The sequence below is a fragment of the Rhineura floridana genome, chromosome 15 (assembly GCF_030035675.1).
Source record: "Rhineura floridana isolate rRhiFlo1 chromosome 15, rRhiFlo1.hap2, whole genome shotgun sequence".
NCBI lineage: Eukaryota > Metazoa > Chordata > Lepidosauria > Squamata > Rhineuridae > Rhineura > Rhineura floridana.
Genome location: NC_084494.1, coordinates 31,659,851 through 31,677,131, shown reverse-complemented (window position 1 = coordinate 31,677,131; position 17,281 = coordinate 31,659,851). Strand labels below are relative to the sequence as shown.

Below are 17,281 nucleotides of genomic sequence, written 5' to 3'. Positions count from 1 at the left end.
GACTAGGTGGATCATTGGCCTGATCCAGCAGGCTCTTCTTGTGGGATATAACATGGATGCTGCTGGGAGCTAGGGCCACATACGGATATAAAAGTGTGGACCTGGGAGCATTTTGGGGAGGACAGTGTGTATCCATTAATAAGAATCACACAAGCATGGTCTATACTAGGTGCAGTAACCGTAGACACCTGTTGGAGGGCTTTAATAATGCTTCTCCATCGTGTCTTTCTTCCAGTGACAGGGCTGTGCAAGAGAGGTCCCTCTACTTATGCTGGGGTCACATTCTGTCTGTCTGTCTTTCTCCTAGTTGACAGTGTCCTCTACCAGGCCTCCACAAACATTCTGTAGGAACCATGTTCAGAATCTGAATTTCACACACACACAAATCTGACAAGGAACCAGCCCTTGTAGGAAACCTACCAAACTCATCAGCCGAGAAGTGACGCGTCCAAAGTGATTTACCGTTGGTCAGAATCATCTCATACTCCAGTTCTAGCCCATCGCCCTGCAGGAGAAGCAGTCAAAAGTCATTGTGCTCTTGGGGGGAGGGATCAAGGCAGAGCCACAGGGGGAAATCGACAGACTCACCCCGCACTTGCTGAGGGCCACGTACCACCAACGCTCACGGACCGAGCGGAAACTCCTGCCGCTTGCACAGCTCAAATACCGCACGGAATTTTCTGTCACCAACTAGGCAAGAGAATGCAGAAAAGAGAACTGTGGTGTAGCAACAAGGAACGCTGAAGGATGTATTTCTCCTTTTCAGTTACCCCCTGGATCGTTACAAGATGTTTTCTCTATAGGAGGGCTTTTTATTCCTATGGGAATATAACAGGAGTCTATAGGTCAGGCCTCCGAGGCAGGGCCAGCATCAGGCATGCCGGGGCCTTGGACACCAGCCTGTCCTGGGCCCCAGCATCCACCTGCATGCTCCACCTACCTTTCCCTTGAAGTGAATACTGGCTGTGCTGTGCGCGCATGCCTGCCACCAACCAAGATGGCGGCAGGGGCATTAGCCCCTTAGGGAGGCATGTGCCCACAGGCATGTGCCCGCAGTGTAGCCAGCATTTACTTCAAGGGAAAGGCCAGATGCAATTTCAGAAGGCAGAGTGATGGCTGAATAAGATTTTCAGTGACTAGAGGTGGGTGTCATTGTCCTTGCCTCTCCCTCATCTAGCCAAAACAGAAAAATGCAAAAATATCACATTACAGAATAAAATGTGGAAACTAAGAGGCTTCGTGCAAATATGCTCCAATTGCAATAGTTGTTCAGGGTTGCAAAATTAAGCTAGTTGGTGCAGAATTGTAGAATTGGGATTCCCTGGGAATGGTGTTTTGATTACACACAGCCCTAGATACATGACCCCATCGTACTTCCCTGTCTTTTCTCTTACAAAGAGACAGGAGAAAATAGAGGACAAAGCCTCCAAGATGCTAGACACCTGGCCAGAAAGGCCTGTTCCTCCCTCAGCAAGAGACTTCCTTCATGTGGAAAGGCAGGTTGAGAGACCTCGCCTGTTTGTGCTGTGTTTCCTTCAGAGCATCCTATATCTTCACTGAGTGCCTGCCAAGTTTGTGTATGAATGTTTGTCTGATCTCATTATTATCACATCCAAGTCTTTGGGATAGGTCAGTCGAAAAATGAATGAAATAAAAAGGGTAGATGAAGGACACAAACAGCATCGTATGGCATGGGGAAAAGGTTGGCAGAACTCTCTAACCCCTTACAACTCAGAGAGATGCTTACCTGGCATCCAGACCAGGCATACTGGGTTGTGAGGTTGATCACCTGATTGTTCTCTGGACGGATCACAGACTCCTTCATCAAACAATCCTAGGAGATGGAGAGATACGATAGAAGGGACAGAGCTGGAGTTCTGGCCTAGCATCCTAGTGAATAGGATGACCCAATGCAAAGGAAGTCAATGATCCTGTATCTTTAATAGTTGTGTATCCTCAACCCCCACACACAATTAAAACTGGAGGCAGGTTCACTCTTACTCCCCTGAAAGGTTTGGTGCAAGGAAGGGGAACCTGTGGCCCTCCAGATGTTGCTGGACTACAACTCCCATCATCCCTGATCATTGGGCAGCAATAGCTGATGGGAGCTGGAGTCCAACGGCATCTGGAGGGCCATAGGTTCCTCACCACTGGTTTAGAGTATGAAAGAGTAAGCTATCACACCTCGAAGGAGTCTGCCTTCTGTGTTTTTGCATGCGTTACTGTTCTGAGACAACCTCCAAACTGAAAAGTGTCCCAGCCCAGAACAGCATCTCATGCAGAGACGTGACAGGCAGTCTCCTCTGAGAAAACACAATTCTGCTGAATCAGGAGTTGGCAAATGGTCCAGTCAAACCTCAAGAAAAAAGAGGTAGCAAATCACACAGAGATACAGCAGATAGATTCCTCTGAGGGTGGGTGCTTTGTTCCCACACAAGCATTTAGTTATTTTATTTCTTTATTTCTTGTTATACACTATATCAGGAACCTGTGCTGAGCCATCAAAGCTTGTATACCCTGTACCAATTTGGTATTTCCAGCCAGCAAGTAGAGGCCTAAAGCAAGCTGTTATAGCCTTAAGTTAATCAATATATATTCAATATGTATTTGTTAGCAAAGCCTGGAGGCTTGTATTCCCCTTTCAGGCCCCAGCATCTTTGGGTATGTCAGATCACCTCATAGCCACCTGCAGTCTAATCTAGGTGTTTTAATGAGAATATGAAGGCTTGCCCAGTATGATGCTGGGAATGTATCTTGTTAAGTGTAAAGGCATCAAAGGAGCCCAATTAGGCATAGGTTCAAGTATATGTTTATTAGTAGGCAGTTTATAGTTGGCTTGCCTAGTATGGTGTTGGAAAGCACCTTGTTAGACTTCAGAGAGTCCTGATAGGCATAGATTCAATGGATGGGTCGAAGGACGGTCAATGACACGAGTCAAGTAACGGTCAAAGAGAACTTTGCTTGTTAGTAAAGATGAAGATAAAGATGGTAGCCATATAGTTTGCCAAAAGAAGATGTCAAGGTGCTCCAAGAAAGATATTATAGTTTTTAGCAATTAGTCTGCTTTGAAGGTGTTCTGTGAAAAGGTCAGAACTGCCAATTATATGCAACATATGTTACTTCAAAGTGTATAATCTCATTAATCATGTATGTAACTCCATGTGTATGCCAATGATATGTGCCAAGATTTATACTATATAAGCATGATCTGTGCCCAGCATGAGTGTTCAGTCTCTGACGTCCGCTACTGCAGAGCGGTGGGACTGATCCACTTTTATTGGGAATACTTGGCTGAATGCTGTAAGTTACTCAATAAATTTTAACTCTTTGTAAGCAAACCTCTTGTCTGCATCTCATCTCTGGTAATCCAAAACAACCCTGAAGGTATACAAAGCTGCAGGTTGGAGCATCTGTAGACAGTGAAGGATTCTGAACTATAAGAGTGGTGCCGGCCACAGACTTCAAGGCTGGCTCCGAGTTTGAAAAGGTTGGGGAGAAAATCCTGAATCCTGGGTTGTATTTAACTAAGTCCTACTCAGAGTAGACCACTGAAATGAATGAACCTAAGTTAGCCGTGTCTATTAACTTAAATGGTTTTACTCTGAGTAGGACTAGCATTGAATGCCACCCTCTGATTCCTGGCTCCAACCTGACAGGTACCAATGGATCAGCCCTGTGACATATGACCGCAAGGATATCTAACCATATTTTGCTGGGCTTACACAGCTTCCACCTCCCTGCACTAACAGTTCTCTTATGGCACAGCGGCATGTCTCAACATGAAGTTTGGGTATTGATAAACCAACCTCATCTCTTGTATCTGACATCTCCCCTTCCCCAGCCAAATCACCACAATATGCTCCCAGCTTTGAGACATATGCAAATAAGTTAGGCTGGCAGAAGGGGGCTTGAATGTCTCCCCTAGTAACTGCTGCCACCTCCTTATGCTATCTTTCTTTGCACATTGAGAACCAGCCCTTACATTGACTTCTCTGGCAGCAGGAACGTTTGTGAGCAAACACTTTTCATCACTGAGCCTTAATGAGCCTCTGCTGATAGCCGATGCTCATATCTCCGGAACTGCCACATCTAATCTCACACCAGAAAGTGCACAAATTACAGCACACATGAAAAGGATCCAGCTGCTCCCTGACATCAAGTTATCATCATGGAAATTATGTCAATTATGTACAGCTGAAATATGCAAATATTTTGCAGCTCTATAGATCCTAATAATGTTTTCCCCACACGTCCCTCTGTGCTGGAGAAATTGCAAGTGCTCAACCTGGCCAGGTCTGACTTAAACTATCTTGGAGAGAAACCTCAAAATCTTGACCCTTTCAAATTTAAAAGCAGCTTTGGTTACTAAGGGATTGCTGAGTGGAAGAAACCACTGCCCGTAAAAATCATGTTTACCAACGTGCATGTAATAGCACATTTTCCATATAGCTTTTTGAGTGCTCAAATCACTTTAGATAAATTCTTTCGGCAATCCTTACACCAACCCTGCAAGGTAGGTCTGCATTATTATCCCTAAACTGCAAAGGGGGGGCAGGGGGAGTTGCTGTGTTGGGAGATAGTGGCCTGCCTACACACAGTCCAGTTCTTGTTCAGAAGCAGGCAAGTCTCACTGCGTCCAATCGGGCTTACACCCAAGTAAGTGTGAATAGGACTGAAGTCCTAGTAATATCACAGGTGCGTTCAGATCTGAACAGGAACATTTCTACACTAGACTTAAACTGGTTGAATAGTCATTGTCATGTTCCCTCCCAAGGGAATCCTGGAAACTGTCATTCTATGAGAAGGTGTTAGATTAAGGATCTAAAGGAGAATCCTCAACACCTACAAAAATGTATAAGTCCCAGGATTCAGGAGGTGGCATGACAGTATAAAACTGGGTTTAAGTTTGTAGCATAGCTCTACCTTCCAATAGGCTTTCTGAGTTTGCAAGCTCTCAGAATAACAATACTCCAATGTCAGGGCATATCTACCCTACAGACATGCAATATGATATTTATTTTACACAAAGGCCCCAATGTTTCTACGTAAGTGTGAAAAAGGTTGCCTCCTTTATGTGCTTTAACAAATGCCCTCTCCCAGTGAAACTTGGGACTGTTGTTCTGTGTTGGTAAGGCAACTGGGTATCTCTAATAGAGAATTATCAATCCCATCACCAAATTACAGTTCCCAGAATCCTCTGGGAGGAGCCATGACAGCTTCACAGGTATAAAACCAGTGTTAGTCTATAGCCCTCCAGCTGTTACTCACCTACAACTCCCATCACCTCTGACCATTCACCATGTTGGCTGGGGTGAGATTCTGCTGGGACCATCCAGGGGCAAGCTTTTTCACCTGCCTTGCCTCTCACTGCTCTTTCTGACATCTTTCTGGGGACTTTACTAAGAAGATAAAGGTATTTGGCTTTTTGTTGTTGTTGCTTTCTTTAAATGTTAAGGTTTTGTTGTCTTAAATTTGTGTAAATTGTGATGAGCTTTTCTTACTTGTATTTTGTATTTGTGTGTATTCTTTGTGAGCACCCTTAGGGGCCTTTTTGGCCGAAAGGAGGCACAGAAATAAACCATAACATAACACAACATGCTGGCTGGGGTGATTGAGTGCATGAGTCCAACAACATCTCTAGGGCCACAAGTTCTACGCTCCTGGCCTAGAGTGTTGATTCACTCTCAGTTTTCTATGTATTTCTGCAATAATGGACCCATCAATGTCTGTTATTATATCTGCCTGTTACAGAAGAAATTGTCGCACAGGGAGAAATACACCTCTTGAGAGTGAAGGTCTGTTGGCAGCTGCATGGCCAATGAAACTGACCTTATTTCCCTTTTTGTAGACAGCAGGCCACTGGGAAGGATCATCAAAATAAAGAAGGATGTTCTCACAGCATTTGGCCTTTAAAGGGAAGCAGAAGAAGGGCTGTTAGGATAGTAACAGCAACAGTCTAGACCCAGAATTGCAAACACGTCCCATACAATAGGAGTAGGGAACCTCCAGATGGGGCTGGACTACAACTCCCATCAGCCCTGAACATTGGCCATGCTGGCTGGGGCTGATGGGATTTGGAATCTAACAACATCCAGAGGCCCAAGAGGTTTCCCATCCTTGACATACAAGAAAAGGGTTAGGCTTTTGAGATAATAAAAGAGATGGCTTTTTAAATAACCCAGAATATGATTTAAATGTAGTAACATTACCTCTGGATAGCGGAACCGGAAGTCCAGGCGCCCATAGTCGGAAAGGAAGCAGAATCGAGTCAAGAAGACCCAGTCCTGGGGAGAATAGGAGAGAGTGCTATTAATTTTTACTTTTATATAAAATATCACAAGGCAGTATACAGACTAAAAATGCAGTATTACAATAAAAGCAACAACCACATCAGTAAGAGTTGTTTGGCAAAGCATCTCATATTTGAAAGGCCCGTCTGAATAATAGTTTTTAGATGTCTAAAAAACAGGTAGGAATGACTCCTGCTGAACTTTTGTTGGCAAGGTGCTCTGCAGGGCGTGGCCAGCCACACTAAAAGCTCAGCCCCTAGTAAAGGCCAGCCAAACGTCAGGGGTATTTATTTATTTATTTCTTAAACTTATATACCGCCTGACTAGCAATAGCTCTCTGGGCGGTTAACATAAAATACAATAAAATTACAGAATCTGATACAACAAGCATATAAAAACTACACAATCTAAAACCAAGTTACAAACCTTTAACTAAGATTAAAATGCCTCAGAGAAGAGAAAGGTTTTAACTTGGCGCCGAAAAGATGATAGTGTCGGCGCCAAGCGTACCTCGTCGGGGAGACTGTTCCACAATTCGGGGGCCCCCACTGAGAAGGCCCTAGATCTCGTCACCACCCTCTGGGCCTCCCTATGCGTCGGGACCCAGAGGAGGGCCTTCGTAGTAGACCGTAGTGTACGAGCCGGTTCATATCGGGAGAGGCGTTCCGACAGATATCGTGGTCCCGCGCCGTATAAGGCTTTATAGGTTAACACCAACACTTTGAATCTGGCCCGGAAGCGTATTGGAAGCCAGTGCAGGCGAGCCAGCACAGGTGTTATATGCTCAGACCGCTTAGTTCTTGTTAGCAGTCTGGCCGCCGCATTTTGCACTAGCTGTAGCTTCCGAACCATCTTCAAAGGTAGCCCTATGTAAAGCGCGTTGCAGTAGTCCAAACGCGAGGTTACCAGAGCATGTACTACTGATGTAAGGTCCTCCTTACTCAGGTAGGGACGTAGCTGGGCTACCAACCGAAGTTGGTAGAACGCATTCCGTGCCACCGAGGCTACATGAGCCTCAAGTGAGAGGGAAGAGTCTAAAACGACTCCCAGACTACGAACCTGTTCCTTTAGGGGGAGTGTAACCCCGTCCAGGACAGGGTATATATCCACCATCTGACCGGAGAAACCATCCACCAACAGCATCTCAGTCTTATCAGGATTGAGTCTCAGCTTGTTAGTTCTCATCCAGTCCATTGTCGCAGCCAGGCAACGGTTCAGCACATCGACCGCCTCACCTGAAGAAGATGAAAAGGAGAAGTAGAGCTGCGTGTCATCAGCGTACTGATGACAACGCACTCCAAAACTCCTGATGACCGCACCCAACGGCTTCATATAGATGTTAAAGAGCATGGGAGACAAAACCGAACCCTGCGGGACCCCACATTGGAGAACCCACAGTGTCGAGCAATGTTCCCCAAGCACTATCTTTTGGAGACGGCCCGCCAAGTAGGAGCGGAACCACTGCAAAGCAGTGCCTCCAACTCCCAACTTCGCAAGCCTCTCCAGAAGGATACCATGGTGGATGTCAGGCCCTATCAGAAGACCTCAGAGATGGAGGTGGATGGGGGTGTAGTCGTCCAGGCTCTCGGAGGGTCTTAGATCCTTTACCTTTTGGGGAGCAGGGTCCCAGCAGGGCCCCTGTGTCTCCAGCATCCTATGAGACAATCAGCATGAAAGGGGAGTGTGCTAGCCACTGAGAAGAGTCTTCCACATGCTTCCCTGTCCTTTCCTGCTGATTGGAGCCAATCAGAGTAAAAGGAGGTGTCAGCCATTGAGAAGACTCTTTTCAGTAGCTAACACTACCCCCCTTTCATGCTTATTGGCTCCTAGAGATGTCTGTTGCTGTGGGAGAATTTATTTATTTATTTTTATTTATTTAATTTAATTTATATACCGCCCTAAGCCCAAGGGCTCTCTGGGCGGTGTACATAACACCGGTGTTAACAAGGATCTCATTCTCAACCCAGGAGCAAAATGGGGGGGGCGTGGCTGTGACTAACATGAAGGGACCCTGCACTTCTGAATTTGCTGCTATGCTACTAGAGTCGGAGCATAAGGATTCAGGCGGTGGTTTCAGATGTATAGAACCTTGAACGGGCCCTGTTGCAGATTGGTAACCAGTACAGCTCTCTCAGCAGAGGAGTAACACGTTGCCACCAGTCAGCTCCTGTGAACGCTCTGCTGCATTCTATATTAGCTGCAGCTTCTGGACCAGATACAGTGGCAGCCCCACATAAAGTGCACTGCAGGAACTGAGTCTTGGTTACCGATGCATGGACTATGGTGGTCAATCTATACTGGATCAAGAATACCAAGGATGAAGGGAGAACCAAGGAATAATGTAGGGATATTTTGTTGGATGTTGGATGTGGGCCCGTGGATGACTCCAAAAGTCGGCAAGGTGGTTGGCTGGGGTCCCAGCATTAGAAAGGACTCACCATCCTCAGTGGGGCACCATTTTCTGTTTGCACAGAAGAGCTAAGAAGACTGGGATCAATGTGGCAGAATTATCCGTTTGCATGCCGCACATCAAAGACTATAGCTCAGTGGCAAAAATCCAGGCTTTCCATGCTGAAGGTCGCAAGTTCAACCCCTGGCATCTCCGGGTAAGGCTGGGAAAGACCCACGTCTGAAACTCTGGAGACCCATTACCAGTCAGTGTAAACATCATTAAGCTACATGGACTAACGGTCTGGCTAAGTACACAGCAGCTTCCTATGTTGCTCTTGAAAGGTGAAGGTCCCCATCGCATGAGGACCCCCCCAAATCCCGGAGACAGCAGTGTTTGGATCTTTGCATCCAGTCCAATGCAAGCCCATGAGAAGAAGAAGGAGCCAAATACAATCTGAACATTATATTTCAGAAGAGATTTGTGTAAGCCCACCCAACCCAGCCTTAAAATTATTCACGTGTCAGCAGCCTAAACTTGGCTCCCACCAGTTAACCATAAAATTTTACTGCTTGCCTTTAGGAAGAAAACATAACACCCCAAACAATCCCAATAAAATGAAATCTATCAGGAGGTTCACGTCATACCCATTAATTTAATAGAGCGCAGTGCACCAACTAAAGAGGATAGGCCAACTGCTTGTTGGTAAGTCTGCCTCAGTGGCTTCAACTCTGTATAGGCTCAAAAAGAACCTGCAAATAAAGATGGGCACAGGACAGTCTCTCTGCCATGCAGCCAAGTGAAGTGGCATGTTTCAAATGGCAGTGCTGGTGATGGGGGGAGGGGACAGAGGAAGGCAGGAATTGTTTCTCAATTGTGCAGCAATATTTTATAAAGTATTGTCACTAATGTGGGGGAGGGCACTATTTTGCAATTTGAACTCCTCTGCGGGCATTAAAATGGCTTGGGTGGGCAATGATGGGCTGCCCTGAGTCGGCTGAGCAATCCTCTAAAGGGATTTCTAATAGAAAGACCTGTGGGCATTTCTGTGTCCCAAATGTATACCTATCCAAGTGTGCTTCCAGAGTGGCACTCTTTTGGGGTGGGATTCACACCAGCAAATGCAGGTTGTGCAATTATAAATTGGGAGGTCTTGCCCAACAAACCCCCTTCTGCAAAAATGGGACTGTTTGCAATAAAGAAAGAAAATGCACTGGAAAATGTGAGGTAACACCTGCTTTGATGCAATATCATAAACCTCCCTGCAAACAAAGGATGAATACTCAATAAACAGGTCATCTGGAAGTGCCCTAAGTCATTCTCTCTCCTCCAATAACCCGGGGAATTGTCGGCAGAGGGGGCTGGCCAGGGATTTGTCATAAAGAATCCTCAATATCCTAGCTAATACAATACTTTGTTTCTTTTGAGGAGCCTATAATAGTTACACTGCAGCAGTGGTGGCTGGTGGTCCAAGGCAGTGGGACAGTGGAACCCACTCTGGGTTTTAGCTTGAATTTTCAAGGAGCTCTCCAAGGTACTGAACCACCAGCAGCCACTGCACTGTAGGGTTTTAGTGTAGATATGCCCTTGGCAGAAATAATGAGTCCCAGAACTGACTTTTCCATTTACCTGCCCTCTCTGAACAGTAAAAAGTGCAGATTCATAGGCCCTATCTGTTAAACCGCATGGCCTCTTCCAGATCTGAGAACAGAACCTAAAAGTGTCGAGTACTTGAATCTTGAGATGCATTCTCAATGCAGATTATGTACCATTTCACATTTGTTAAAGGTGTTGTTACAGTTTCCTGGAAAGTGGCTCCCTCAACTAAAGGGTTTTAGACAAAGGTGGAGAACATTTTCCTATGAAGGGCCATTGATCCATGGAAAAGTCAAGGAAGGGGTGAAACCAAGAGTGGGTGGAGCCAGATGTTATGGTGGGTAGAACCAGACCCCAAAGAGGGTGGAGTCTGCAGCATTATAGGAGTGCTTAGCTGTCTCTCTGTTCCCTCTCTTTCAGTCTCTCTCTCCTTATCTCTCTCTTGCACATCTGTGCATGGGCACCCCCACACACAGAGAGCAGAAGAGGAACTAATTTTCAGAGAAGAGTGGCCCTACAACATCTGGAGAGCTGGTTGGTGCTGATGGCCATGTGAAATTAGACTGAGGGGTATCCACACCATACCTTTAAAGCACATCCGATGCACACTTAAAGCACAGGACTTCTGCCAAAGAAACCAGGGAACTGTGGTTTTCCTCTCACAGAGCTACAACTTCTCAGCAACCTTTAAAAAACTACAATTCCTATGATTCTTTGGGGGAAACCATGTGCTTTACATGTACAGTGTGAATCTGTTATGAGAGCTGCAGGTTACCCTCCCCTCATTTAAACATTGAAGCTGGGGCCTCCCTTTTTCTTTGTTATAGATTATGATGGAACAGGGACACTTTTTAAAAAAACTTAACTTTAATGGTGACTACCAGAGAGAAAGAAAAGCATGAGAGGAGAGAGAGAGAGATGGAAATATGTAGGGTTACATTCAACTTAGTTCTTCTCAGGGTAGACCCACTGAAATTAATAGATCTAAGTTAGTCATGTCCATTAATTTCAATGGGTCTACTCTGAGTAGGACTAGCACAGAATACAACCCATACAGTAGGGCCCCACTCATACAGTGGGTTATGTTCCAGACCCCTGCTGAAAAGCGAAACCTGCCGAAAAGTGGAACCCTGTCAATAAAATGGCACCCGAAAAAATAAAATGGCACCCGACGCCTGAAAAATGCCATAAAAGTGGAACAAGCGCCGTATGAGTGGGGCCTTACTCTAATTGAAAACCACTGTATTACTGGAACACCGAAAAGCAGGCCACTGAAAAGTGGGGCCCTACTGTATTATGATTTTTACATTATTCACGCATGATCTACACATAGGTACTTTTGCCTTTCAAACCCACATTAATGTCAAGATAAAAATTTCAAAGTTTTAAGTGATCCTCTTTTGGGGAAAACCAATAGGCAAAAGTTAGTTTCCTGGGTCATAAACCCTAAGCTTTGATTGCCTGGAGCATCCCCCCAAAGGCAAATATATGACAGAGCTCATACTCATAATCAGATAAAGAGTCCTAAAAAGCTCAGATCCTATTCCTCCTTGCCAGCATTTTTTCAGATTCCTTATGGTACAAATTCTAATCTGCCTTGCTGGTTGTAAATGCGAAGGAAGAACCTAAAGTTTGTTCGAGTTTCATGCTGGAATGAAGTGTGGACATCCATGAACTAACCATTGGGCTATCTTTTCTCCCAAGGAACTGTGTTCATCCTCTTCCCACTACATTGCTCAACAGCACACCAAAATGCAGTTAACTGTTACTTCTCAGCCACCTGACACCAAAGATATCAAGTCACCATGTTGCAGTTTCCTGGGTCAATGGCATCCCCACAGCAACTAGCCAACAGCCACAACTAGACTAAGTTGAGAGAGAAGGGGGAGGACTCAGGCTTCCTGGCGGGGGGTTGGTTGGAAATAATTCAGGTTTAGGATGAGGGCAAGAAAGATATGTTTGACTGATCAAAGGACTTGGGATGTACAAAGGGCAGATTGTACAGTATGTTGACATGTCTGCTAGGTCTAGAAATATATATGTAACTATTGTCAGATGAGGGACTCCAGAGCTCTCTGGGAAATGGATATCTAAGGAAACAAGCCTCTTTTCTCCCCCCTCTTTCTCCTCTGTCCGACTCTCAGGCCTACCTCCTTCCCCTTAAAATCCCCTTGTGTTCCCATGGCAACAACCCATGCTCAAGGTTTCCACGGAAACCGTACCCGAGGCTGAAGAAGGCGGAGGAAACAAGCAAGATCTGAGAATTGGGGCAAATGCAGGGGGGAGAATACAAAAGGCAGAGGGGGGGGTTCCTATTCAGGCCCACTCCCTGGATTTCATGCAGTGTCCTTCGCCTCATGCAGTTGCCGGTGGCCCTGCGAGGGCTTGAGTCTCCCTCCGCCCCAGCCCCCCAATAAAAAGCTTGGGGAACACCGCCTCCCAAAAATGTCGGTGCGGCCTGCTGGCTCACATCCTGCAGACAGGCAACGATAACAGGCCCCCTGGAAAAGTTGTGGGAAAGCCTGCGGCGCAGTAGCAGAGCATCTGTTTTGCATGCAGTGGGCTCCTACTGGGAGGATGGGCGGGATATAAATCTAATAAAAAAATAAATAAATCCATCTCCGGCATCCCCAGGTAGGGCTCCTGTCTGAAACCCTATTTGCTAGCAGACAGTACTGACTTAAAAGGGCGAATGGCCTGACTCTATATAAGGGATATTCCGGTGTTTCAAATATTTTTTAGAAGTTTTCTCATCTCTGGGGCTATTTCTAGGCCGCAAACCTAGAAATGAACACTTCTGTCCTCAGGGTGGGGTCAGATTGTTGGTTTTCCTTTTTTTGTTCCTGGCAAAGTTCTTACACAATGCCAGCTCTGGGTTTTGGAGGGGCCAAGCAGAGCCATCTCCTTCCTGAGTGATGTCCCCATTGCCCATTTATTCACTTGCCCTCTCCGTCTGGGCCCAGTCTTCACAACAGCCCCGAGGGTGTACAAAAGGCAAATGGGGAGGTGCTGCTGATGTATTCAGAGAGGGCACCTGAGCAAGTAGTGACATTCAGGAGGCTCTGAGGGTTGAGAGTAGTCCCCCTGTTCCCAATGCAAAACACCCTTAGCCCACCCACCTGCCCTTTCTATGCCCTAACCTGCCCCCAAATCTTGTGGCACCTTAAATACTAGCAAATTTATTGTAGAGTAAGCTTTCCTGATCTAGAGTCCACTTCATCAGATGCATGTTGTATATTTAGATATGGGAACGGGGGGGAGGTGGGAGGAAATGCCACATGACAATGAAGTGTAAGATGGACAGTCTGTGACAATATTATATAAAGCTGTAAGATAAGTAAAGTGATCATTGACAACAGCAGTAACACTGCATCACTGGTTGTAAATATACAGAAAGAGGCTAATGCTTATTGTGGCTTAGTTTATGTGAAGTATCAGGGCAAGATCATGGCTTCCTACGATATTGTCACAGACTGTGCCTGGGCCCCATTCCTCCCCTTTTTTTCTAGACTGTGTAGGTGTGTGTGTTTGACTGATGCATTTCATGCAGCCTGATGAAGTGGACTCCAGTCCGTGAAAGATTATGCCACAATCAATCTATTAGGCATTTAGGTGCCCTGAGACTCTTTGCTATTTATTGCACAAGAGAATCACATCATGGCTATCCCTCCAAAAGTTGTTTGTTTCCGTTATGTAGGGTGCATCCAGGCGACCAGTTTATTGAGCAGTCAGCCTGATTTGTTTGCAGGGAGATTAGATGACATCGACTATTTAACGAGCATTCATTCTGATCTGTTTGCAGGGAGGTTAGATGAGATGTCAAACCAAGTGATACTCCATGCTTTCCAGGGCATTTCCCTACACTTTCCTTTTCGCAAAAAGTCTGATCCTTTGGGGAAGTGGGTTTGTTGCGCAAGACCTCCCAGTCAACTAAAACTGCACAACCTGAATTTGCTGGTATGTGAATGAATCCCGCCCAGAAAATAGCAGCAGCCTGGAAGTGCCCATAATCACACTTTCCCACACAGCAAAGAGGCACAACACCAAATACTTAGCAACATAAGCAAGCTGCTGCGTACTGAGTCAGACCATTGGTCCATCTAGCACATAATGGTCTACACTGACTGGCAGCGGCTGTCCAAGGTCTCTGATTGGGCACATTCTCAGCCCTACCTGGAGATGTCGGGGATTGAACCTGGGACCTTCTGCATGCCAAGCAGATGCTCTCCCACTGAGCCACGGCCTCTTCCACTAACATTGGATTAGTTCATCCAAAATAACTCGCTGTCATTGTCACATCCATCCCTCCTCCTCATTTTCATTCCACACATAAGCATGCGTTGAATCGGAGATGGAAACACCCGTCACCCACCCACTCCACTCTGCTTTTACCAGCTGAACTGTGAACCGCAAGGCTGGTCACCATGTGCTACCGGGCAAGTGACCTCTTACGTGGCCTTGAGTCTGTGTTCTAAAAGACCGGCCTGGTGGAGAAGCCCAAGAGTGCGAACATGTTAGCATCATGAAATGCATCCCAAACGAAGCCTCGGCCTTAGACGCTGGGGATGGGTGGGTTTCTGAAAGTGCTTGCTGTGCAGGATTTGGGGTTATGACCATCAGACTCCGTTTTCACACACCAATGAAGAGAAGGCTTCCAGCACCCTTTCCTCAATCCTTCCAGCCAGATCAAAAATCCCCAGATGAGCTTGAACAAGGGATTTAACTCTTTATTTAACCAGTGATGTACTTTGAGCATCCTTTGATTTCACATAAAGGCATAACAGAGGCTTCTGGAATAATGAATTGAAGGGATGGCCATTCACTGGGGTAGACAAACAAATGCATTTCATTGAGTCTTTCTCCCTCCTTTAAGAAGGGCCCCGGGGAAGGACACTAGCTCAGTGGTAGAGCATCTGTTTGGCATGCAGAAGGTCCCAGGTTCAATCTCCAGGTAGGGCTGGGAGTGTCCCCTGCTGGAAACCCTGGAGAGCTGCTGCCAGTCAGTGCAGACAATACTGAGCTAGATGGACCAATGAGCTATGGATATAAGGCAGCTTTCTATGTCGTTTTTTGGGGGGCGGGGGAAGGCAGTTGGAACCCCCAACTCCATCCCAAATTTCAGCTACATCCTGAAATAGTCTCACTCCCCCCCGTCAAGGCATAAGGGAAGCAGGCTTGGCAACCACCTCGCCATGTCCGAAGCCCATCATGGGGGCGGGGGAATAAAATCGGGGGTGGGAGAATGTATGATCCTCGACCAAACCGAGACCTCCGAGGTTGTCCCATCCGGAAGGGGCGAGAATCAGGAAGGAGGCTCCTGCGCTGGAAGAACGGGCGAGGGGGGGGGTCCCATTTGGTCTCCGACCGCAGCAATGCCCCGCCACAGCCAGCGCCAGCTCCGGTACCGCATAAGGCGCATCGTAAGCGAGAGCGCACGGGGGGGTTGGAGAGGGGAGGGAAAGAAGGAAGGAAGTGGTCGAGGCGAAGGAGCCACCGGCGGCCTGCGTCTTGTGGGCCCGAGAGGGGGGCGGCCCGGTTCGGTTCTGCAAGACCCAAGACGGCACAGCGCGCTTCCCCCCGCCCCCTCCCGCGTCCCCAGCCCAACAAGATGCGCCCTCACCTCCTTGGTGCTGATGTTCCCTTTCACGTACTTGCCCCGGCAGGACCCGGGCGCCTGCAGCAGCAGCAGCAGGAGGAATGGCACGACCTGGAGGGCGGCGAGGAAGCTCCAAGCGCCGGGGAGCCGCCGCAGAGGCAGGGACAGCTCCATCCTCAAGCCCATGGCCGGCGCCAGCAGCCGGGCTCAGCTGCCTGCGCGCCCCCGTTTAAAGAGACACGAGCGCAACACCAAATATACATATAGGCATCCCTTCCTTCTTCTACTCCCAAATCCTGGGCATTTGGGACTTGTCTCCCCTTTGCAAGAGATGGAGGCGCTGTGTAAAGGATGGGGTTATTATTATTTTAAAAGCCACCCCGCTATTTGAGGCGGGGGTGGTGGTGATAGGATGCACTACTTCCTGCGGCCAATTTCGTCTGCACTGGGGAGGAAATCGGGGACGTTCAAAACTGCAAAAGAGGCAGGGCAGGGTCGTCCCTGATCGTTGGGATGCTAGCTCACAAACTGCTTTCAGGCGACCTTTCCGTCCACCAAGTTTAGACTGTACGGTCCTCGGGACAGGGACTTGTAGGTTTGGAGTAGGTTGTATGTTAACAGTCCAGGCGCATCCATATTTTATATCACCATCCTTCCATTGTAAAGACGATGCTCAGGGTAGCTCAGAAGTACATATTAAAAATAACTAAAAAGGGGGGGAACACTTGAGTGCTGTGATGTACTTTGAGCTTCCTTTGATTTCACAGTAAGGCACAGCAGAGGCTTCTGGCATAATGGAATGAACGGGATGGCTGTTCACAGGGGTAGACAGACAAATGAGTTTGGTTGGGAGTTGTTCTCCCCCCATCCCTTTCAGCAGCTGTTCCCAACATTCTATCCCACTGGAGTCTAGAGTCAAGAGAAGGGGTGAAGAATGTTTTTTTTTAAGGCCAAGGGCCGCATTCCCTTCTCAGCAACCTTCTGAGGGCCACTTGCCAGTGGTGGACAGGACCAGAGGCAAAAGTGAGTGCAGCAATGAATTTAAAATTTCCCTTTGTAGAGCAAAGTTCCTACCTCCACATCTCTCTCTGTCTTCTATCCCGGCAAGCATGATGCATTCAAGGACACCCTCCAGCCAGGCAAGAACACTTTTGAGTGTGAAGTAGAGCAAGCAAAAAAAAAAGGGGTATGGCTGTGACTATCATGAAGGGACCCTGCACTTCTGAATTTGCCATCACACTGCTGATTGTACATCATTTGGTTAGACTAAAAATATAGCAAAATCAGAAGATTCCAGCAGGATATGGGACAGGTCTAGGGGTGGAGCCCATCACAAAAGTGGTCTATTAGTCACCCTAGTCAAAGGCTGCACACACGCCATGCATTAAAAGCACACTTAAAGCACATGAC

At 47.0% G+C, this 17,281-nt stretch overlaps 1 protein-coding gene across 1 annotated transcript in view; it reads right to left on the bottom strand.

Moving 5' to 3' along the window:
* The window catches only part of TMEM145 (transmembrane protein 145), a 30,350-nt gene extending 14,293 nt beyond the window's left edge, over positions 1-16,057 (bottom strand). Inside the window, exons 1-6 of the mRNA XM_061596815.1 lie at positions 15,896-16,057; positions 6,210-6,284; positions 5,830-5,907; positions 1,748-1,834; positions 589-690; positions 421-505 (exon numbers count right to left, since the gene is read on the bottom strand). Of these exons, the coding sequence (XP_061452799.1) occupies positions 421-505; positions 589-690; positions 1,748-1,834; positions 5,830-5,907; positions 6,210-6,284; positions 15,896-16,057 (589 nt within the window). The remainder of the gene's footprint in view (positions 1-420; positions 506-588; positions 691-1,747; positions 1,835-5,829; positions 5,908-6,209; positions 6,285-15,895) is intronic.
* Between the last annotated feature and the right edge of the window lie 1,224 nt (positions 16,058-17,281).